At 27.7% G+C, this 26599-nt stretch overlaps 1 protein-coding gene across 1 annotated transcript in view; it reads right to left on the bottom strand.

Annotated features, from left to right (window-relative positions):
* Positions 1 to 347: 347 nt before the first annotated feature.
* The window catches only part of LOC129962028 (lachesin-like), a 379452-nt gene continuing 353200 nt past the window's right edge, over positions 348 to 26599 (bottom strand). Inside the window, exons 5-10 of the mRNA XM_056075705.1 lie at positions 18563 to 18691; positions 9846 to 10133; positions 8156 to 8224; positions 4569 to 4655; positions 3333 to 3419; positions 348 to 1301 (exon numbers count right to left, since the gene is read on the bottom strand). Of these exons, the coding sequence (XP_055931680.1) occupies positions 1225 to 1301; positions 3333 to 3419; positions 4569 to 4655; positions 8156 to 8224; positions 9846 to 10133; positions 18563 to 18691 (737 nt within the window). The 3' untranslated portion in view covers positions 348 to 1224. The remainder of the gene's footprint in view (positions 1302 to 3332; positions 3420 to 4568; positions 4656 to 8155; positions 8225 to 9845; positions 10134 to 18562; positions 18692 to 26599) is intronic.

Below are 26599 nucleotides of genomic sequence, written 5' to 3'. Positions count from 1 at the left end.
TAAAATAATGATCATTATCGATATTAAATTTCATCTACATAGGCACTATTTAGCATACCTTTTTGAAATTAACTTTGCATCAGACGGACAGATATTAATCATTGATATGTGAATGCCTTGTAAAATCATCAAATAATCTGAATTTTAATATGATATGTATCAATTTAGATTCATAAACTGTAATTATACATTAACAGATATGTATTTTTTAAGAATTCAATTTTTTTAGAACAAGTACTTTTTGCATTGTTTTGAAATAAAGTCTAATAACAAAAATACTTTATAATTGTTTAAGAAGATATTATAAATATAAATCAACGTAGAATTTATGTCCCTAAGAATAAAGCATTAATTATTATAGAAAACTCATGCTCATCAAAAAAAAAATGATGTATCGCTACAATGTTTTTCAATTATTCCAAATACTTTACAATATTGTGAATGACTTCAATCGAATATTCGAAAATAACCCTGAAAATCTTTTTTAATTGCTTTAATTTATTATTTACATTTAAACTGAATTCCAAGCATTTTTTTCCTTAATTTCTCTACTTCTAGTAGTTCATATTGGTTAGAAAATTCATTAAAATAATGTCCATTGTAGACATTAAACCTTTTTCATGAAGTCACTATATAATACACTTCTCTCAAGTAAACTTTACAATAAACTTTATGTAAATATCAAATATTGGATATTTTATGATAACAGGGGTATCACATCAGTAACGATATGAACAAAAGTAACTTTAAATGAATTTATCCATTTTTGGGGAAAAAAAAATATGTAAATGTTTCCTTTCTTCTGATACTGTCGAAGTTAATAAGTGCATTTTTAAATGAAATAATTTGAGTTAATAACTTGACGTTCATAGCTTTTTAACACATAATACATAAATTATCTGTCTTTAATCCAGTCCTTTCTTATGTATCAGTGAAATGGAAGTCAGCAGACAAGATACATTGTTTCAAGAATGTATTACTTTGAATACATGGAGAAATGTACATTAGCACTCTGTAACGTAGTTAATGCATCTCAAATAATAGATTAGTTCTTTCCGAGCTGATAGAACGTAAACTCTGAAATAACGAAACATTGAATTCGAGTGTTGAGGAAGATGTATGGATATGTTCCACTCAAAAATGTCTGTTGTCCTTTATCAACAATATCGTAAATCTTGAGATCAACCCAAATGCAAAAAAATATTATCCAAACTTTGTTCAAAATTATAGCTGCATCATCAGTTCCATTAAAACCAATATACAGGATATGGACAAACTGAACGATGTTGCATGAAATCCTCCTAAAATAAAACAAAACGTAATTATATTATGAAAGATATTTATTAGAGAAAGGTCAAATAGACATAAAGGATGAAAGTTAAATAAATACATCCATCAAAATCAAAATGTTTTATTATATTTTGAATCAATATTGAACAATATTGTGAATAGCAAGGAATACAGAAGGCCTGGAACACAAAATGACGTGTCAGCAATATCGTAAAATGAGTAATAACATTCAAAACGGCACCGAAGATTTAAAAACATTGCTATTGTAAAATTATAAAGTAAAAATATTAATTTTAGCTTAATAATTTATTTGCTGCCTGATTGTATTCCACAGCATTCACAATTTTTTCATTAATAATCGATTATTTTATGCTATGGTACAGTGTTGAACAATACAACCCATTCGTAGGTATACACATACAAAATGTTGCCTAAAGCAAATATAAAAACAGCGCCTTCTCTCTTTCTGTTACTGCGATTCTTATACTGCTTTTATTTTATGAACAAAGAAGAGATTCCGCCATTCATTTCAATACTAAAATATTTCTAATATCTATGAATTTTATGTCATTTATTTCTGTTTTGAAATTCAGTGACCTTATGCAACTCTAGAGAAATGGGTGATTAAGCATTCGTTGTCCAATACAGTGCAACTATTAAGCGATATATTAAATATATTTTATTATAACTATTTCTGAAATTGATTCCGTTATTTAGTATAGATCAGTATCCCCAGTATATAAGTATCGCAGCTATAAAATTCTATTTTTATGAAAGAATACGAAAAAAAAATCTCCGGATTTAATTTTCTTTACTGTTTAGGGATTTGAACTTAAGTACAACAGAAGAAGTATTCATAATAAATAGAAGTTAAAATCCGATTAATTGTTTAACATTCTATCCACGCCATCCTTCATCACAGTTAAATTTGTATTGTTTTCAATTTCTTCAATTATTATTTTCATTTTTAAGTAAATTTATTTCCATCTGATTCTTCTCAGTTTAGTTTATAGAATTAAAAGCAAACTTCTTTTTAAGATTCATAGGAACGTTCGGTGAATAAAAACATACTCTAAAAGATTTATTTATATAAGGTATGATAATATGATGATTATTTTTCTCTTTATTACTAAATAAGGAGTCTGGAACATCTTATTTTATTGAATGTTACTCACACGAATCGCTCATTTTATGTTCACTCAATAATCAGTATTCACTCAGTAATCAAAAAATATATTCAAAATTTCACAATCAAAGAATCAGCAATGAAGTTTGAGCAGAAACTGAAATACTTTTTCGTATTTCGAAAATCTCGAGATTTACAAATGTCGAGTACTAAATACTAAAATGAGACTGATAATTTTTATTTTAATTTTTAAGAATATGACAAACAAGTAAAAAAAAAATGAAAATAAATAAATAAATAAAAAGGTACTTTTTACTTAGATGTGACCAATTATTTCCTCTATTTTAAGCCCTTTATAATGATACCATGGCATGTGTCCGGCATGCCCCACCCTAGTTACTCCACTGTATAAACTATATTGTAAATTCGATGTTTAGTAACTTTTATGATGATATTTATTATAGATATGGACGAAATTCAATTGCATACTGAAATTAAATTTTAGTAATTATAGATTCGTGAAATGCGAGATAAAACATTTAGAGAAAACTAACAAATCTGGCTTAATTTTTTAATTAATAAAAAAAAGTTCGAAGATGCGTATTTCCAATTTCCCAAAACATATTATAACCGGCAGACAATTTTTTGGATTTTGGTGTAAAAATTATTCTTTGCGTTCTAATATTTTGCGAGATGTTGCGGAAAAACTAAAAAGTTAGACTTCGCTTTTAATTAATTAAAATTCGTAAGATGCATATTTTCACTTTTCAAAGTATATATGTATTAAATTTGGTAGTTGTAGGTCAAAATGGTCTTTTCTGCAGAGGGCCAATACACACTCACGCACGCACGTAAGCACACACATTCATCATTATTATTAAAAGAGATACACTATCTCTAAATGATAAAGGCTCACCACTATTTGGACTTCCCTGTAACGGCCTACTTGGCATTGTTTCATCCTCAGCACCAGATTCAGACGAAGCCGGCCGAAGTGTTTTATCTAAAAAAAAATTGTTTTATATTTATTCCATCGTATAAATTTTCCAAACTAAGAATTAATTTTCTGGAATATATAAACCTTCCGAACGGTTTAATTTCCCATAAGTGCGTCTACTTTTAATTAATTGAAAAAAAATTCTTATTGATTTACTTAGAAAAATTGTAAATAAATAAATAAGTACTTTTAAATATTTAATTTAGTTTTCATCACTGTGTTTGGAATTAAATGTACATTCAAATAATAGCTGGAGGAAGTGCGTTTAGTTGCTATTTTATAATTTATGAAAATTGCCTACGAAATAATTTTGACAGCCTATAATCACTATAATTTGCTCAAATTGCGTAATCATACAGGATATAATGAATGATAACATGAATTTATCAATCTCGATATCTACCACTAATAAAAAAGCATGTGTGTATGTGCAGTGCTCTTCCAGACTTCTGACTTAGAACTACCAAATTTGATACACATATAGTTGAAATATCATTTTAAATTAATTTTTAAATTTTTGATTATAATTTTAATTAATTATAAATTAAGTGTGATTTTAAGATTTTTCTGAGATAACTTCTGAAAATACTACAGAACAGAAATGATATTAAACCCTTTTAAAATTTAGAATGTTGTCTTTTCATTGATAACAATAACAATATCGACAAATATTATGAAAATTTGTTTGAGTAATTTTAACAATAATTCCCATTGTTTCAATGATATCCAAGCTTTCCCATTACTTGAAGCTAAGAAAAAATATTCTGCCACTCAGTTTACAAAAAAAAAAAAAAAAAAAAAAAAAGAAAGTAAAATTAAAATACTGTGAAAAGTAATGTGGAATGACAACATATCTTCACAGTTTCAAGATATCATACTTATTTAAGATATCTATATGTTTTAATAGCATTATATCATGTCTTGGAACTCGACTCCATTAAGAATGTTCATGTGCACAATAAATAGAACACGTGTAACGTTATTATATTTACACAGCTATAATGTGTGCCTTAATTTTATACTTAAAAATATGTCTTCATGTAGTCATGAGGTTGAATCTAGGATTCAATGGAAATTAAACACAACCAGTATATCCGATGAACCAACATGTCGCGAAATACGGATATGTTTTAAATTTGCAAAATGAGTCCGCACCTGAGAGGAATTCCTGGGATTCGTCCATTAAAGTATTAGAGGCCGGAGAATTTTTTCTCTGTACAGAGCTGTTGCTGTGCAGATGTTCTAAAACATAAAAATGAGGTTTAATCAACATTATTTATAGTTAACAGTTATTAGATTTTAATATGAAACAACGTTAAAATTCAATATTTTATTTCATATATCCTATAGTATTTACATATAAATATTAATAAATATAAAAATTAATTATTTAAATACAAAAATTAAATCATTTTATTAGTAAAATTAGATTTTAATTTGACATTTAAGTTATTTACAGTTCATTAATTAGATATTAATCTGTCTCACCGTAATTTTGGAGCATTTATTAATTTTAGTAATATTTCTATCTAAATAATTTAAATTGAATAATTTTGGAAAGACTATCATAGTTATCATATTTTTCAAATAAGTGAAGACACTTGACAATTCAAAATCACACAATGGACATCTTGAATAATGTATCTATTATCACGTGGCTTCATCATATGACACCCAATGTCACTGTGGCCATAGAGACATTGATATAAAAGGATTTTCTCCGCTTACTCCCCCGAGCAGTATATATTATGATGCCCCTCTTCTAATAATTGTCCATTTCAGTTTTGTATACATTTTGAAGACAATTAACATGCAAAAGGTTTATTTTCTTTCTTTCATTTACTTATTATAAACGTGTATGAGTGTGAGAGTGATTTTATCATTTATCTATAAAAAAAAACAAAGAGAAGTACTAAATTGTCCAATTCATGAAGAAAGATAATCTTGAAAATTAACCATAACTAATATTCAATAAATTATTTACAAATAAAAGCGTTTACTAACTATGATAATTTTTATGAGCATAATAAATTTCTAAGAATTATAATGCTAAAATTATTATTATGTATAACCTGAAAAATAGAATACGGTACAAACATTGAAATAAATAATTAATATTCTAATATATTAAATACTTAAATTTATTAAGAAATCATTTTAATTATTGAATGGAAATATAATATTTCACAATTCAAGGAATTAGTATTCCAAATAATATCGACATCTTATTTGACAATTATGTAAAAAGCATATTTAACTAACCAACCTATGGCCTTCCTTAACCTAAATGCATTAGTTAGCAGCCTAGCCTGCCTAGCTAAAAATGCATCACTCTTAAGAAAGGCATTGGAGCATTCAATCAGGTATAGAAATTTTTAAAAATATTTTGATCATATTTGATTAAGGCGATATTTCATAAGATAACTCAAATGATTTCTAATAAATGATGTCATATTATTTTGCTTTCTGAATCTGAATGTCTCGTGGAAAAAATATTTGAAAAATCCTCCAAATATATTTTATACAACATACGTAAGTCATATCACTGACTCTCCAATCAGCCCGAAGGATAGAATAAAGGATAGAATAATTGAATGACCGAACAGTCGCAATAGCAACACTGGCAGGAATGTGATTGAGTCCTAAATGCCATCACCGGCCACGGTACAACCCTTCCCTAAGGAAGTACGTTCCGTCATCGATGGGAGGAGACAGACCTCACCTTTCTGTGTAACCAGGGTGACGAGAACCATTCACCACCCCGGAAGCTTCTCTTCTTTATTTCAAGGTGCCTCCCCGGGTGGATATACAACATAGGTAAAGTAAATTTATTTTATTCACAACGTAAAATTTAATTCTCAAATGTAATATAATTGTTGACAGATAAAGTTTTTAATTGTTCCGTACAAAATTTTCAGAAAAGTGACTGGTCGAAATTCCATCTAACTTAATTAGGAAAAATTCCTCAATTTCGTATATGACACTTCTCATCGAACATTTTGGGAAAAATTCACAATCTCAAATAGATATTTCTACAATGTCTATATGTATTAATGTTCAGCGCAAAAATGAAAAAAAAAAAAAAAATGGTCAAAAAATTCTTCTTGAAAAAAAATTGTCCCGATTTTCTCCTATCACACTTATAGTGTCATGTTATACACAAAAATCAAAAACTGTTTTTGGCAGCCAATAAATCTCTCTCTTAAAGACAATTATATAACCAGGTTTCCTAAGTATTGCTATAATATTTTTAGTAACTGAAGGGTGCAAAATTTATTGCTACGAAATCGTCTGAATTTATTGAAAGAATAAAACAACATTCCAAATGAATAGGGAGACTCTATATATTCGAAAAATTAAGATAAAACTCCCATCTCGCATTTGTACACACTGATAATAATTTACCATATAGTTTATGACAATTCAACATGTAAGTGAATCGAAATATATTCAACTTTAAACAGTGTAAAGGAAAAAGAAATTAAATATACATTAAGAAGAAAATGTTGGATTTCTCTTACTAATCATGAATTGGATCAATTTTACTTTAAAATATTATTTTCATTTTATCACTTTGAATATTGATAACTTCCATTTAAAATTACATTTTGATATATAATTAAATGAATTTTCGAAATCATCAGGAGCATACTGACAATAATTTTAATTTTGCCAAAAATTCTTTTCTCATTTTTTCTTGTATTTCCCCATTTAAGTTATTTTTGCTTACAAAAATAATGAGTATGTAAAAATAATTAGTCTCTCTAGACTTTAATCTGCATCTATAAAGAATTAAAGAAATTAATTAATTTAATTTAATTTATATCTATTAATATATAATTGGTATCTATTTAGTTAACATTTTAACTATATTTCTAAATAGATTGCCAACTTCAACCTTTTTTTCAATTTAATTTTACCAATAAAAACTAAGATTGAAACAAACATATCGTAACAGACATACGAATTGAAAACTTTCAACAGGAAAGAACAATAATAAAGCAAATTATCAGAAATAAAGAGAAAATAAAATGTTTTCAGCATGATTATTTTCTGTTATTTTAAATATTCTCTTGAAACCATGAGGCGAATAAGAAAGGAAAATACTTTAATTTAAAAATAATGCAGGTAGTAAAAAAATGTTTCAAAATTAGAAACTAAAATTAGAATTTCAATTTTAATTCGCTTAGAGATCCCCATTTTTCTCTTATTACATCAAATCTATAAATTTATTTACATATAATATGATATTTAAGTCCATCAAATAACAATTTAAGGTAGAATTAAAGATGTTTATTTATGTTTTGAATAAAGAGATTCTAGCTTAATATTTGTTTTAAATTAATACAATCATCATAATTAATTTTTGAAGAATAATTGCGACCTCCTATCCATTTGCTATTGAAAACTTCTGTTTTTGAAATATGATTCTGTAAATCTTTAAATTAGTTCAATCAATCCAATTCGGCCCGAAATGGATGCATAAAAATAAAAATATATATTCCAACTTAATTGAAATCTAACAGAAAAAATTTATTCCATATAGAATAATTTCATAGGTTGAATTAAATTACCATCATTTCAGAAAGCTAATCAAGAAATTAATTAAATCCTTTCCTTGTTAAGAAAATATTTAAAATAACTGTTTGAATAGAATATTTTAACCTATGTATGAAAGGAATATTAAGAATGTTGCCAAATGTTGAAAGAGAAATGAAAGAATCAATATTTGTGATATTTACCTCTCAGCCTAGGTAAATAAACTTCGTAATGCTGAGTGACTTTTGGATTTGCAGTAGGTGGCGGAATTTCTGAAATACGTAAATGTAGGAAAATGAAATAAATAATAATAATACATAATATTCAATAAATAATAATAAATAACACATTATGTTTAATAATTAATAAATAATAATAACACATAATATTTCATAATTAATACATAATAATACACAAGATTTGTCATTATCGGAACCAAAACATAACTTAATTAAACCTAAAACAATGAAGAACTTTGGAAAGCTTTTTTTAAAGATTATATTGATAATCTGATATCTTTAATTTATTTGATGGCCGAAGTCTTTTTTCTGTAGTTTAATAAGTGGAATAAAATTAAAATTTTGTATATACATTATAAAAGGGAAAGTCATATAAATTCCACAAATTACTCTAACATAAATCAATAAAGATGGGAGATATTTTGATATTATTGGAAAATGATTCATTAATTATTACGAACGTTTGGAAAATGGATTCAGAAAAATTTCATAAACCTTCATATTATAAAAAATGCATATGAAGAAATGACATTGCGTATGAGATTTCCAATGATCAACATTAGTGATCTCTGGATTCATGTGCAAAATTGTTTGGACTTTTTTGAAGAGTTCATTTCTTCACGGCATTTCACAGCATATATATGAAGTCTGGTTTTGTTCTATTCTTTAGTTTCAGTTACAGATGCCTGAAACAGGAAAATTTAATTTATTGCCATCCTATATATCCTGGATTCGTGTTCTACTGAACAAGACGTTTGTCACTGGGACAGGAAAATGTTGTTTTTTTTTTCAATGCAAAAAGTAAATCCTACTCATTTACAGAGCTGGTTGCTATCAAATTTCCTGTTCAAAACTTTATAAAAGGAAAGAGCCAAGGGCGACATAATAACGTCATATGGATGCATGATGAAATAAGAAGATACGAATAAGGTATAAATGTTATAAAAAAGGCAACATGGAAGACATTTGAGCAGTGACTGGGAGAGAAGGAATTTAATAGACAGTATATACTAATTCCTACTTAGTTTTCCTGCATAGGTAGTTTATTATAAAAACCGAGAAAGATTTGGATTTCGATTGCAAAATTATTACTTCAACCAAATATAATCCATTTTGATTTACATACTATTTTGGCTATGAAATTTCGATGGATGTTTTTAAAAAAGTGTTCATGTTTTCTACTGATTTCAAAATAGTCTAATAGATCCAAGTGAGAGAATATAACAATTTAAACTACAAATTTGACTTTGCAATCGTTGATGCATGTGATTCAATGAGTTTACAATGCTTACTGTCAAAATAGCGACTGCAGTTACTCTACAGATTGACGACGTCGGAGTCTATTTATTTATTTCGTTACATAGTATATATATCTAACAACACTCCCTCATTTACACATTAGGATTCTATCCATTATTCATCAGTTTCAATACTAAAGCATTATGGGATACACATCATTTTCAAGTTATCCTTCAGAATACAGAAATCCGCCTGAGTGATTGCAATTACTATATATATTGGCAAAGTTGGATTGTTGTTATTTATTTCGTTACTGAGAAGATATATCTTACAAAGTCTTTGCATTTATAAATGAGGTACCTATTTTTAGTTTATTTGTTACATTTAGTCATAAAGTTATTCATAAGGAACCTACCATACAAGCGGATAAATCCTTCTTTCTCTCCCAACGTATTCTTGGCTACGCACTTGTATGAGCCGAAGTCACTTTCCGTCAGTTTGTAAATCTTGATTTTCATGTTAATCTTGTAGCCGTTTTTCTCCTCTGTAATATCATACTTGCGATTGTTGAGCAACATGATCCCGTCACTGCGTATCCATGACGTGAGTGGCGAAGGGGAGGCTTCGAGCCTGCATTCCAGAGTGACGTCAGATCCGGACGCTGCACCCACCAGTTGATTAGGTACCCTTATCTTCGGCCGAACTGTAATAAAGAAAATGGTATTCAAAAATTATATTTTTTTTCCAGAAATGCACTTTTTATATCAATGAAATTATACCAAATTACATAACATTTAAAATGGCATTCTTGAACATGTATCTAACATTTCAATACTGCTTCAGAGCTCCACACTGATTTTCAAAGTTTATTCCTTTCCTTAAAACTTTTATAATGCATTCATTTATCTTATCAATAGACAACAGTTAAAGATTTATCTAACATTTCAATATTCCCTCAGAGCTCCATACTGATTATCAAAGTTTATTCCTTCATTTAGAACTTTTATATTGCATTTCATTTATCTTCTCAGTAGACAATTTTCAAAGATACGTCCAACAATGCAGAGCTTCAAACTGATTATGGAAGTTTTTTCCTTTCCATAAAACTTCTATAACACATTTCTTTTATCTTATCAACAGACAATTTCTAAAGATGTATATAACATTTCAATATTGCCTCAGAGCTCCATACTGATTATCAAAGGTTATTCCTTCCTTTAGAACTTTTATAATGCATTTCATTTATCTTCTCAGTAGACAATTTTCAAAGATGTGTCTAACAATTCAGAGCTCCAAACTGATTATGGAAGTTTATTCATTTCCTTGAAACTTCTATAATGCATTTCTTTTATCTTATCAACAGATACTTTATTTAACAATATAATTTCTGACGCAAACAGTGGATTTTATAGGTAAGATTTAGCCAATTTTGTAGAGAGATTGAATATAATATTTTTATAACAAAATTATATTTAGTTTTAGTCGAGAATAATGATTTAGTCTTGTTTAGTCGAGAATAATGATTATATTTAATTTCATTTAAATCATTTGGACCAAATCCGTCAAATTGTTAAACATGAAAAACATGTTACTTTAATAATCATACATATATTCCGTTTATTATATTCATAAAATTTCTTAAGAGATCAAAACGCAGTTTTCCTATTTATCACTCTTCTTATCTTCCAGTTATTGCAAATTCATTTTTTATTCATCTTTTAAAATGTGCAGATACTAAAAAAAATCTTTCCATCTAAACTTTCAATATTTTAAGAAAATCAGACAATTCAATATTTGATGAAAATAGTTTGAATTTCAGAACAACAATGTGATCTATCGTTAAAAATCATGCGGAAAATATGTTATTTAAAAAAAATGTCAAAAAAGCCACACAAAAAATCTTTGCATGAATATTAAATTTATATCAATAAAAAAAAACTTTTTTTTTTTAAATTCAAAAACGGTAAAAAAAACACTTTTGTGCAAAAATATTTTCGGAAGTTATTATGAAAAAATAACCTCCATTTTTAGCTTAATTTTTAATTAATTAAAATTCTTATTAAAATTATCCGAAATGTACATTCCCACCTGTAGTTCGTCAACATACACGCAAGCATCTGTGTTATTAGTAGAAATATTATACTTTCGAATTTAGATAATAATGATTGTTAATCGTATAAAAACAAAATATCTAATTATACAATAATTTGGAACACATTTTTTGAAGCTTTAATTCTGGAAATATAAAACCTTTTCGTGCAATTATAATTTCTATTACTACAAATATTAAGTATATAAAATAATTATTTTTAGAATAAAACGAAAATAAATATGTGATTCGTTTTTTATTCAATATTTTCTATCACTGAAAAAAAAAGAAACTGAGATGAAAATGTTTCAACGGTAACAACAGATATTTTATTTCTTGAAGAAAAATTAATGAAGGAGAACTAACGAGGCGTATTGGAATTATTAAAGAGTAAAACTTAATTTTATTTTATAATGGCTAGCGAACAGCAATGAATTTGATTTACCAAATTTAATATCCAAACATCATCATATTTCAATGTTGTTAAAATTTGACATCTAATTTCAAGAATCATTATAGTAAGAGACTATATTAATGAAAACAGTTTATTAGCAAGATAAATATTATTTCCTATAAAATCGCAGAAGAGATTGCAACGACACAAGAACATAATTAATTTTAAGTTTTCGATAAAGTAGTGATAATAAGAAATTTGCATGTGTAACGATCAATAGTTCTTAATTTTTTTTATAAATTATGAACCAAAATAATCATCATATTTATGAAAATAAAACGTTGTACAATGAAGGAGAAATATTGATTTAGTTTACATTTTATATAATGATTTTAAAATAAATCAATGTAAAGTTTATTTTAAATTATTTTGATATAGAATCAATTTGAATTAGAATAACTTTTATTTGTATTTCAGGTTAACTATAGTAACAATTCAATTATTAAGTTGGAGTTGTTTTAAATTTGAACTACATAAATGAATTTTATAAAGTGAGCAAGTTTAATTGTAAATCATGTACATATATAATTAAAACAAAAATAAAAAGAATAAAAAGGAAACGAAATAACTATACTCAGTAGTTTCCTACCAGACATTTTGCTTTTTCTAACATATCAAAATTATAAAAAAAAGCAAAACGTTACAATAAAAGTACTAAATTAAAAACACACCAAGTATATAAACACATGGTTTTTTTGGTAAAGTAAAACATGCACGTTTACCAGAAGGAGACACAATAAAAATCAAAAAAGAAAAAAAAATGGGAAAAGATGTCATATGAAAATGTTTTATTTTTAGAAGGTAATTCATTGATACAATATTTTGGATTCACACGTGGTAGAGCCATCGTGTGAAAAAATAGCTCACACAACTCAGAAATTAAGATTAAAGTAAAGTAAGAAGAAGTTAACTGATAAGAAAATGATTTTTTAAACGAAGGAAAAATTATATACATATGATATAATTTGTAGAAACAAGTATTGAGTTTTAAGAATTTTCATCCTTTATATCTTTATCTGAAAAAAAATTATTTAATTTTTAGCTTTTTTAAATATTCGTCTAACATATGTAAACATGTAGGAAGGCAGAAGTCTGAAAAGAGAACATGTGAGAAAGTATTTGGAACTTACATAGTTTTAGAAAGACATTTTGGTTCCTTGGTAAAAGGAATAATCTGTGATACTTGGAAATTAAATTATAGTGAAGACGAAGTTTAAGTGATCAGAAAATTATCTTTAGAAATTTAATTAGAAATTAAAGAATATACACAAGAGCATGTGCACATGCAAACACACACAAGAATTTCATTTCGACAACATTCATAAAATCATTTTCTACTCACTTGCATCCCAAATTAGAATCATTTTAGCATCTGGGTTTCAGGTATTTCATACCTTTTGGAATGTAATTAAGGTAACATTAAGTGTCTTAAATTGCTGTTGAAGTATTTTTTTTTATTTCGTTCCCAACGCCACTTCCGAAAAGGGCGTCCGTCTTTAACGGTTATAACGTCACGAACTCTTTCTTTCATCATCTGTTTGCCTCATACTCTTAGCAACGAAACTGTATGATATTTCTCCCTACTGGCCATGACTCGGATTCATTAATAATAATCCGAAAACTTCCGAATAATAATAATCGTAATTATATTTTAAATATAAATACATATAATAAATTTTATATTTTAAATATTTCAAGTTTTTTAATTATATTTATGGAAGTAAATAAAGATTAGCAGCAACAAATTTCCATCCATGAATTGTAGTCATTGTTATTTAGGTATTTATTAGAAGAGTTTTGGAGAATCTACAAAGTATAAGAAAATAATATATTTCATGTATGATATTGTGTATGCATTGCTTTTAGAATGATTCATTTCTGAGCTGTTACATTAATATTTATTACAAGTTGAATTGCTTGGAAAATAAACTCATACGACAAATCCAATCTCCAACAGTTGATCAAAAACTTTAATATGTTTCAGGAATGTATTACAATTGAATTTAAAAAAAAACATTATAAAAATATGTAATTTGGCCAGTTAAGTATGGGAAAATGCTTAGTGAATCATTACACGTCTTAAAGATGTTTAAATATCCAATTATTCAAAAATACAAATATTGCAATGCGATCATTTTTGGGGTACCTTAAATCCTCTCTTAATAAATTGAATTACATTGAATTGGGCCGGCGTCCTGGCATAGGGGTAGCGCATCTTCTCCGTGATCTGGACATCCCGGGTTCGAGTCCCGGTTTGGTCATGGTTTTTTCCTCTTGTTCTATCTGTGAGATATGTGAATGTGCCCTCCTGTAAAAAGGAGTTGTGCAAGCGAATGAGTAATGCGTGAGTAGCCAAGTCGTAAGCTTGGCCAAAGTTGGCTCTACGATAAAAACAAGAGGCGCTGCCCCTTAGGCTTAAATCGGCTGTCTTTGAACAGCGGGCTTGTCCGTGGCAAGTGCCATAAGAAACAGCAAATTGAATTAGTAATAATTTTAAACCTTACTTTTCTGTAGGTTTAATTCATGCATTTACTTATACATAAATTATCTGATGTTTTATATATTTATATATTCAAAAGTAAGCATTGCAACTTTTGAACTAGAAAAATAGAAATAAAAGGCATATTCTCGAATTGATAATAATAAATATATTTGGTATTGAATAATATATATTTATATATTCAAAAGTAAGTATTACATCTTTTGAACTAGACAAATAGAAATAAAAGGCATATTCTCGAATTGATAATAATAAATATATTTGGTATTGAATAATATATATTTATATATTCAAAAGTAAGTATTACATCTTTTGAACTAGACAAATAGAAATAAAAGGCATATTCTCGAATTGATAATAATAAATATATTTGGTATTGAATAATATATATTTATATATTCAAAAGTAAGTATTACATCTTTTGAACTAGACAAATAGAAATAAAAGGCATATTCTCGAATTGATAATAATAAATATATTTGGTATTGAATAATATATATTTATATATTCAAAAGTAAGTATTACATCTTTTGAACTAGACAAATAGAAATAAAAGGCATATTCTCGAATTGATAATAATAAATATATTTGGTATTGAATAATATATATTTATATATTCAAAAGTAAGTATTACATCTTTTGAACTAGACAAATAGAAATAAAAGGCATATTCTCGAATTGATAATAATAAATATATTTGGTATTGAATAATATATATTTATATATTCAAAAGTAAGTATTACATCTTTTGAACTAGACAAATAGAAATAAAAGGCATATTCTCGAATTGATAATAATAAATATATTTGGTATTGAACAATTGTTAAATTAAAGTTGTATCCACAAACAATGGCAATTTTAGATTTTTATTAATTTAGATCATGCTTATTTATTTAAATAAATTGGATAACCTAAACTGTATATTTCTACATAAAATGCTTCGAAAAGTGTTAATTTAATGCATTTTATGTACTTTAATAGCATGCAAAATTTTATCAAATATATGGTTTAAAATATAATCAGAATTAAAATACTTTTCCTGAATAAACTTGAAATTGAAATCAAATCATTTATCATTCGATGTTTTCGAACTAATTTAAGTACTGTAGATAACATGAAAAGATGAAAAGATTAAATTCTTGTTTCGAGGGCATAAGCAAATTCATACATCATTTGATGCGATGCATTCTAAAGTTAGAAAAGCAAAGGGAATGCATTTACATCGCATTTGCATTACGTAATTGGGAAGTTACTTATTCCATTTCTAAGGGTATTATTTTACCTCATTAGTTAAAGACATTCCAGCATTTGTGAAAAGATTAACAACCGCGAGTAGGTTAAATTTCATAACATGGGTCAATAATGAGATTTCTTTTATATTAATATTCCGGTAATAAGCCAATATAGTTAGGGACATCTTCGACAGCATGTTAATTGTAGTGTATTACTGAGTTCTTTCAATATTTTATTTGTAGAATGACATAAGAGGCAATTGAACTTTCAATAATGCATTATTTCTATTTAATGATGCATTTTTAAACCCATTTTTTCCAATAGGATGTTTTCTCGTCTGAAATTATGTGATTTAGATGGAACTCACAATAATTTAATGGGATTGCTGTTACATTGTTAGATCTAGAGTCATCTTATCTAAAAGTAGATATGGAGTATGATCTTCCAAACCAGCGTCAAATTTAATTATTTCAAGTCTGAATTCGTAAATTTTCTTCATAAGAAATTATATTTACTGTTTTACCAGCATATTTGTAAGGAATTATAATAGGAGAGCATGCATTATCTATATTATTAGGAAACAGAATGTATGTATAAGCGTTTGTGGGTTTTGGCGCTCTGTAAGACAAAACGTTTAAAACAGAAACAGGCACAGATATATTTTTGAATTCGAAAACGAGAATCTAGAATTTTTTTTTTTTTTTTTTTGTATTTGTAATTTATTAAAATGAAACAATTTTTGATGCTTTCATGCGATGATTTTTTAAAACATTAACTGATTATTACACCATTTTAAAATTCAAATTTTTTTTTTAAATAATAACAATTTTATTGCGATATAGTATTTTTTTGGATTCTGGCAATTAAAAAAATATAATTTATATATAATTTTAAAAATACATTTCACGGCTGTAATAAAATTGAAATCATTTTCCTTGTTTCATCACATATTTAATCGCATGATACTTTTCTATTGTTGAAAGCTATGAAAAAGAATTACAATTCTTCTTGTAACTAAAATTAGCTGCTTAATTATTTAAAAAATAAAATAAACTGGGCGTTTTTCTGCCATTTTTTTAAAAAAAATATTGATACAAAAATTCGCTTTTACTCATTGCTAATTTTCAAGAAATTATTTTTTAATTACTGCCAATCTTATTACGTAAACGTTTTATGTAAAATTCACATGAAAGTTCATGTACTATGATTTTAGAAATATTAAAGAACAAAAATTTATTTTTACACCAATTTACAATAAAAAAAATCATATTTACATTGACGGCATTTAGTTGCAATTAATTTTTTAATCTAATTTTAATGAATTTTTAGGTCTTTGTTTTTTTTTGTACATTTTGAAACAATATTTTCATTGTTGTAATAACACTTAAACTGTTAACCCATTTTCACTGTTATATCCTTGATTTTTCTTTCATTATTTATTCTTCTTCCAGTATTGCTTATTAATTACTAATTAATAAATAATCTTTAGGAAAGATTAGGCATTTTCTACCATATCGAATATATTCTTATTTAAAGTATGGATTTCAATAAAAGTTTTGAAATTTTATTGATTCAACCGTTAAAATATAATTTGAGGTAAAGAAGTAACAATTGAAAGATCACAATTTTTATTCTCTAATATAATTGAACTTAAAAGTACATGTTATTGCTGTCTTAATTTGATATTTTGCTTTTTCATCTTAATATAAGCTCACATTTTTCTATGAATATGTTTCATTGAACAGTCCTCTGGAATATTATTTAAATCAAGAAGTATTTTCTATAACATACACTGAACTGAAATGCGCAATGATTCTGCATTCTACCCTTACATTTTTCACGAACGTGCTACATTTCAGCAAGCATGTTACTAAATCACAATCATAAGTGTAATCACTACACGTTTAAATTTAATGTTCATATTTTAGGTGAGACAACAGTAATTTAAGTATATGTATAGCATACAGTATATAACCATGAAAGACTATTAAAATAGTATGTGTCTTTATCAATTACTTTACTGCGGAAGTCATTAGAATAGAATTACCTGACGTTTTTCTCAACCAATAATCCAAATGAATCAGCTGGTCACTGCGAATGGCTATATTATACATATATGATTAAGATTTCATTTAAAACGTTTATATCTGCAATTCACGTTTTTAAAGTTTTTATTTAATAATTTAGAATTTTGTTATAAAAATATTTTCTTTTTTAATAAACTGTTAAAAACTTTTCTTAATAAATATATTTTCATATTTATTTTTGGATGGCATGCTATTTTCCAATGCGGGAATTATACAGTTTCATTTAAATAGCATCTGAATTTTAATTTTTTACGCTGAAAATATGATGAATTAATTCAGAGATTTTCTTAAGAAATAAAAATTAATTAACGTTGATGTCTTCCACTATATATTAGTGTTTAAAATGTTATTTATAATTTATTATTATGTTTTTATTGTGATTATATTATGATGTATTAATTAGTTTGTAGTATTCTTATACATTCTACTATATTATTATATATAGCATTATATTATTCTAAATACTATAAACTAAATACTATATATTTATAAACACTAATTACAAAAGACTATTTAAAACTTCGTATAAACAAACACCGTCATACATAATCCATACATCGGAGTGATTCGTATATATATATATATATATATATATATATATATATATATATATGTATGTCAATTATGTCATTTCAGACAATTTGCTTTCAGTCACAATTGAAAGTCAGAATATTTTTTGTTTCATTTGTATGATGCTTTGAGCAGTTAATATATTAGTTAGTAGATAGTTTGAGCAGTTAATAAATTAGCGTTCACAACCATTACGTACAATTGACTTGAAGTATTATCCTTTTGCTGACTGATGGCAGGACTCCATTAGCCGCTATGCAGAGGTAGGCCCCCATGTCTTCCCGGGAGACCTGACTGATGTTCAGGTACTCGCCTTCCACTCGCAGGGCTGCAAGAGGAAATGAAATATTCAGCTGCAAACAAAGTGTCAGGAAACAGAGAAATGCATGCAAACACCAAATAGTACAGATCGTAGCATATGCATGTTAAAGCGTTTAAATTTTGAAAATTAAGCTAAGCGATAATTATAAGTATGCTATGGGTTGTATGTTTTTAAAAATTTGTAGGTTAGGATTGTCATGGGATGTCAAAAGCTTTAATTGACCCTAAATGAAGTGATGACTTTTTGAAGACAAAGCAAGGAACTATTTCCTTCAGAGAAACGCATAGTACTTTTAGTAATTAGAAAAATGAGTTTTAGCTATTTTCTATTTTCTAACCCAATAAATGTGGTTTCAGAAAAAAGAAAAATCATATAATTTCTAATTAAAGATCTGTCTGACTCCTCCCGGGATAAAACTGTGACCTTGGGCAAGGGCGTAAATGCCAAAAGTACTCAGATTTATATTTTTACGAGAATTTCATGCTTCGTATAAAATAAAGAAAAACCGTTATTTGTGTATTAATACCTTCCCATCAGTAAACAATAATTAGAAAATACCGATTAATCTATTTGGCGATTAATCGATAGTATGTGATTAATACACAAAAACCATAAAATCTTATATATATATATATATATTGGATGCATTTTTTCGATCAATTAAAACCAGAATTTGACATAAAACTACAATTGAGGTTACAAGATTACATACCAAATTTCATTTATTGCTTTTTTTATCGTAGGCATTTGTAGTCTGTAGGGCTACACTTTGCCTTTACATGCAAGGCAAAGTGTAGCCCTACAGACTATTAGTGAGACGGATTTGGCTCATAGTTTGATACGAGTGTGCTCTTTAGATTCAAACACTGTGTTTTATTTATATATCTCTTTGCGATTTGTATTTATAGTATTTATTAGCATTCGGATTGACAAATAGATAAACTACGACCCCTACAAAAAGTTATGACATGCAAAAGTGAAGACAGGCAATTAGTCAATCTTTTGGCAGTTTTGCTTGGCAAATTAATAAGAATCAACACTTTAGATGCTTAGCATGAATACCAAATTTCATCTATATCTATATCTTTACATTTTCTAATTATCGTGTTCATTTGTATTCAGACAATCGGACAGACAGATTTCCTCTGAATGAATTCCACCTGATTTCTTTCAAAATTTGATAGAAATACACAAATTTGACGTAAAATCTGTAGAATAAAATTCATCTATTCATAGCGCTTTTCCGTTACCTTGTTCACAGATAGATATAATTCGAAATTCTTTTTAATATAAAACATACAAAAGAATAAAAACGTGAAGTTAAATATTGCGAAATTTAGAAAACAAATGAAAAAAAAACATTTTTGGTTTTAACAGCGCTATGATATCATGGCATTGGTCTCCCGTTAAAAAGGTCCATGTGCACAATAAATGGAACTTAACAAAACAATTAAAATAACACAATTTTATTTTTTATTAATATAGGGTTCGGAGTCATGGACGTGAAGTTATGTCTAAACTATTAATCTGAAATGAAATATATTCATTCGCGATTTCCAGAGGCGACTAATGAAGAATAGGAAAGTGAAATTACAGTATCATGAAAATTAGAGGTTAAATTGTCTTGAAAATTTTTTAATTAGTTTTTAATGAATCTTTAGAATGCAATATTGATCTTCAGAATGGATGTTCAGATATATTATGAACAGAACAATTGTAACAATATTAATATAGCTTTTATATCTGTCAAATGCCTGCGTCCTGGCCTAGGGATAGCGCTTCCTCCCCGTTATCTGGGTGTCCCGAATTCGAGTATTGGTTCGAGCTTGGTTGTTCTTCACCCTGTGTTTTATCTGTGAGGTGTGTGAAAGAGCCTTATAAAAAGGGGTTGTGCAAGCGAATGTGAGAGTGTCATCTTCATATGAGCTAGAAGTCAGACTTCTGCCCTCGAGTGCTTAGGGGTCTTTGCCTCAGAAGTTACTGCTCCCCTCCTTTTCTTTGTACCGCGGACACATCATCATCATCATATCTGTCAAAATCTGGGGATTAAAAATACTTTTATGAAAGAATTCGAGTTAAGCTATGCTTAAGAGATTAAATTAAAGAACATGTGGCCAATATTGTTAGCGAACCATTTGGTCACCAAATATCTCCATTTATCAAAGAATAAACATAAAGTAAATAATGCGCTGCGAAACATTTAAAAATAATAAGCACATTAAAAGCAGACGGAAAAATCTGCTTCTGCAGAGAACAGCCGCCATCATGTTGGTGAAACATGGTTGGTTTGAAGAGGGATGCGAAAATCAGGATTTGTTGTCTTTTTGACAACAAATATTATTAAGTCCGATGGTAAATAAACGAGAATAATTTTTCTATATTTTCTTGTATATGAAGAATAATTCTTCATGAATATATTTCAGATAAATATATTATTTTTTTAAATTATTATTTTTTACAATTTTTTTTCTTCTTGTATAAACACAAAGAGAACATATCGAAATCATCAAACATTTTTGACCTCCAAAATTTGATGATTACCTTTTTTCAGATCTGTTTCAATCTGAAAAAAGAAAAAAAAAGTGGAACTATAGTTATTTATCTGTAAACACGATTACACCAAGTTTGTAGATTTCTAAGAAAATTTGCACGAAATTCACGCGTAAGAAATTACCAAGAAAATAAGACAAACATTTTCGACCTCTAAAGAGACAAACAAACTTTTATGCTCAATTTTGTCATCTAAAGTGAAGAAATGTACTTAATTTCGAATCAAATATGTCAAAACATTTTTTTGGGTAAACGTACTTAAAAAATAAACTTGATTATCAAAACAAGCTTTTATGGATGCTCTTTCGAATCTATATAAACAATAATTCAAAAACGCAATATCTTAGATAAATAAAATCTTTATTTTTATTTTGTGGCTTCAATGCATATTCTGTATCAAATTGTGGTTTCAATCGGGCGAAAAAAAAGGAGTCCAAAATTCAAATTTGTTCTTTTTCCCTTTATACTATTAGGCAGAAAACTCTCATGAGTTATTACAATCCCGTTGCCAATATTGTCAATTCTCAGATTATAAAAATAAGAGTACTCGTAACACTCATAGTCTTTCTTGAGAAGCATAACTTTCGTATGGAGCGAAAGATAAAAATTTTGCATGAAAATTACATTAATGGTACCATTGAGAAGAAAATTTTTAAATGGTGTCAAATCTATTTTTGTGCTGTTATATTTTTGGAAGGTACAATAAGTCAACCATCTGACACTCCGACCCGCCATGAAGGCACACGGATTTAAACCATTAAGCTGCATGACCGGACCTCGGCAACAGCAACACTGGCGGGAACTGTGATTGAATCCTAAGGGCCATCACCGGCCACGTTACAACCCTCCCCGCAGGAAGTACGCCCTGTCATCGATGGGAGGAGTCAGATGCCCCACCTATTTGTGTACCCTACAGGGAGGCGAGATCCACATACCATGCCGGAAGCGTCTCATCCTCATTTCGAAGTGCCCCCCCCCGAGGGAAAGGAAGGGATAGTAAAACAAAAATGTCTAAATTTCGCTTAATTCTTAGCTAATTAAAATTCTAACTGAAATGATCCGTCCCACCCAACAAAGTGTATATGCAAAATATTCTGTAACCCTAGGTCAGACAGTCTGGCATGCAAATCATCAACACAAAAACATTCATCTTTATTATTAGTAGATATTATATGATAATTTTACTATTAACAAAATTAACAAACAACAACGTGTATGCACAGCTGTGTGTGCATTAGCGGTTTATAGGCTTTTCCGTTTGAGTTCGAGCTACCAAACTTGGCGCATACATACTTTCCAGGATAGAAATGTGTACTTTGGAGTTTTTTTTTTTATATATATATATAATTTTAATTAATAAAATAACTAGACGAAATTTTAAATTTCTTTCCAGCTATTTTCTGAGAATATTAAAGCACAACCTTGAATTTTACGCCATTTTAAATTTCAGAAAAAATCTTTTCAATGATGCTAATTTGGTTGATATAAACTTATTTAATCCAGATTAAGCTCGCAACAGTATTTTCATAATTGTGAATGAATTCCAAATCATTTTCATTGTTGTTTTTGATATTTTATGCTGTTTCTTTTTCCCATTCTTGATGATCAAGTGATGTGAAAAGATTGCTTATTTTTCTAAATTGAATAGTTTGCTATATAAAGCATACTAGTTAATAAAAGGTTTTAGTATTGTAGCAATTACTATAATGAATTGTTTAAAAAAGTGTCGCACATTATTAAAACCTTTTATTTTTGACGACTTTTTCTTTGACAACGTGTTTTCTCATAGAAATACGCTACTTTTTTTATAGATTCATAAAAATTATTATTCAATAATCCTCTAATATATTGTGTAAATCATAAAATTTAATCTGTAATACATACATAGCAATAAAGCAATACTGGTAAAAGCAGGTCAACCTTTTAAAAACGCATCTGCTTTAAAAGAAGCATGCATAATAATAATGCTATACTGGGAAAAGCAGGTAAAAAATATATGCGATTAAAAGATGACGATGAAAATTGCCATTTATGCTTTATTCATTGCCAACGCGATTTCGAGCTTCAATATTATTGCCTACGTGATGTCGAGCTTCAAAACTCCTTAACGAAAACAACATCATGTTCTCACATGATAAAAAAAAGTTATAAATAAGCACAGTAGGAGAAAGTAAGTTATGAAATGAAGCCTAAGAGATAAAATTTTCGGGTTAGATTGGTATCGAAAAAATTTAAACTGCTAACATACCAATTTTCGAAAAACAAAATTTGATTGGAAATCTTATATAGTTTGATAGCGTTCTGTAGAACTTTTTATAAAACTTTGTACTCATCCATTTATTTTCCTGCTACTGTTTATTGCAACTTGCAACGATATTTCCTGTCATAATGCCACTGATGAATTTACATCTGCATCAGAGCAACATTATCCTAACAAACTCGGGAATGTAAATTATGATTAATGTACTCAAAGCTAATCCAAACAGAAGTACCTAGTTAAACTTAATATTTCAAACACATATTGTGTATTCAAATCATTTCCATATAGCACTTTGCTTATCCGTGATGTTCATATAGTAAACACGATTATAGCAGTTTTGCTAAATGTTTGGAATTCAACGGCTGTTACTCGGGTGCGCTGTTATTAATAGATTATACTTAACAGGCACAAATGGATTAAATTTCATTCCGTTATCCCTTCTTAGGCAAAATTCGAATCTCAAACTATCTATCTAAACACGATCATTTTGGTTTAGATGAACAGTAGAAGGTCGACAGGTCATGCCAGAAAACATCTTTTTCTGTAAAAATAATCATACTAAACACATAAATTACAACGAATATACAAGATATAGTTTTTATGTTATTTTAGGGAAATGTTTAAAATCATCAAAATGATTTAAATAGTTTTTAAATTTCTAAAAATTATTTATATTTTTTGTAAACTTGAGAAAAAATTGGAATAAATCAAATTTGCAAGTTAAGATAATTTTTGAATTATTCTTGGTATTAACTTACAAACACACACACACAAGCATATATATATATATATATATATATATATATATATATATATATGCACTGACACTGTATAACCTTCTTTGTACATGTATATAAAGTTAATGACAATGTAGGGTGTTATAGAAAATGCCTAGGTAGTTTCAGTATATGAAATGCTTTATGTTGTATAACCTATAGGTATTCAATAGAATGGGAAATACTTCTTAATAAATGCATGGAAAAGTTATAATAAGGTTAATAATTCAAAATAAGTGCATTCGGAAGAAATATAAATGTTATTTAGAAATTATGATAAACGAGTCATAATTGAAACTATTTCAGTTAAAATATTTAAAGAAGAAAAGAATTTTTAAAAAGCAAAGTTTATGCTTCGTGTAACTATTTTCCTTATATGCTGCATCAAGATAAAAATTAGTTTAACTTGAATCCCATTTAATTTTCTTTTCTGTTGAAAAACAAAATAGTTTTATGAAAAGACGAAATAGAAATGTGTAAATGTGTAATCGATATGTAAATGTGTAATCGATATTAATCGTTTCAGATGTTGCCCCAAAGTGCCTAGGTATTTAAAGAATGCTGTATTCCTAACGTTCCCTTTATATACATGCATAGCATACATTTAGTAACTTTTGTAAGAAAAAATTACGCATTTTGTAAAGAAAAACGTATATTTATTTAAGAAATCAAGATTACATTTTAGTTTATATTAATGCACGTATTTTAAATTTAAACAAAAATTGCTAGTGTCTTAAAAATTAATAATCTATTTCTTTTTTTAATGAATTTAGATCAGTCTTTGCTTCAAGTAGAATAAGTGAAATGTGATCGAAAATGCTATGTTCCGTAATTGCAATTTTATCTATAAGAAAGATATTATCAATTTTTGGCTATTTTCTTTTTTTTATTTGTGTCAAAAATAAAACTAAGGATTAAACATTTTTCAAATATTTTAAATTTTAGAGAAACAAAAAGATTGTTGGAATGAAATCATTACACAATGTTTATGATGAAATTTAGGCTATAAAACTCTATAAATATGCAATTCTATGTAGAAAAAAAATCAATTCTTATTTTTCCTAGATTTAATTTTCCTTTCTAAAAACCAGTTATCTATTGCGATTTAAATACCCAAGAATTATTCTCATAGCGTAATGTTTTGCTAATTTTAAGCTCTTGTTTAAACTTAATTGTTTTTCGAGAACTTTAAATGCCTACTTAAGTGTATCTAATCTAATAAGGATTAAATGAGGGAATATTAACTTCTCTTTAACAGCCTTTAAATTTAAGCGCTGTATTTTAATTGTTTTGACTCACAAATTCCTCTCACAGGAAATGCATGCATTTTAAACAAATTAGATTATTCCGCGTGACTTCCCTCGCAATTTACAGTCATCAGGTTTTAATTACTTTTCTTGGGCCACTTTGCCGCGATCGATCCTTCTTAGCGGTCAAATACACGGGTTTCCAGACTGATCGCCGACTTATCCTCAGTGCATAATGAACTCTGGGTCAGATTTAAGAGTTTTGTAAAGAAACAACAAAGTCCATTAGTGAATTGAAACAAATGGGAGAGTCAACGAATTTCAGGTTTGTAACAAACGAACCGGAAGTCAGGCGTGCCTCTAAATCTGATGTGAATAAGTTCGCGCGCACAAACTTTTGTTCTATTATTATATGTGTATAGTATAGTGACAACATTTTCAAAATATAATATCTGGAAGATTAAGCTTCGGTAGGCAAATGTTTTTCCCCTTCCTTTTTTTTTTTTTTTTTTTTTTTTTTTTTTTTTTTTTATCATGTGAGAACATGATGTTGTTTTGGTTTGAAGTTTTTGAAGCCACAAAATGCTAGGGCATAAAACTAAAGATTTATCGCTTTAGAGGCAACAGTATTTCTCGTTTAATGTTATTAGAAAATGAAGAAGAATGTTTTCATAATTGGTGACTTATCACCAACAAAAAATTACAACTTGGCGCGAATACCAGCCATTTACCCATTTCTTCTGTCTGGCCAATAATTGACAGAGTCATAAGAAGTTATCAACCGAAGAAGCGAAGGGAAGAAAATGGGAATGAACGGGAAAAAGATTTGGAGCTCAAGATCTTTCGGAATGATGCGAAAAAAAGCTGCATTTCTAAAAGTTGACGATTGCGCAATACAATAGTCACATGATCATCCCAGATTAGTTTAAAACGGATTTTTGCAAAAAATACATTTATTTTCTGGCCTCGAGGATAAGTTTTAGAGCTCGACCGATTTTGGGTTAAAAAAAAATAATTAAGACAAACGATGACTTAAAAAAATAATAATTTTCACACACGATAAGCATGAAATTTGCGATAT

The sequence above is a fragment of the Argiope bruennichi genome, chromosome 2 (assembly GCF_947563725.1).
Source record: "Argiope bruennichi chromosome 2, qqArgBrue1.1, whole genome shotgun sequence".
Classification (NCBI taxonomy): Eukaryota; Metazoa; Arthropoda; class Arachnida; order Araneae; family Araneidae; genus Argiope; species Argiope bruennichi.
This window is presented reverse-complemented; position numbering and strand designations above follow the sequence as displayed.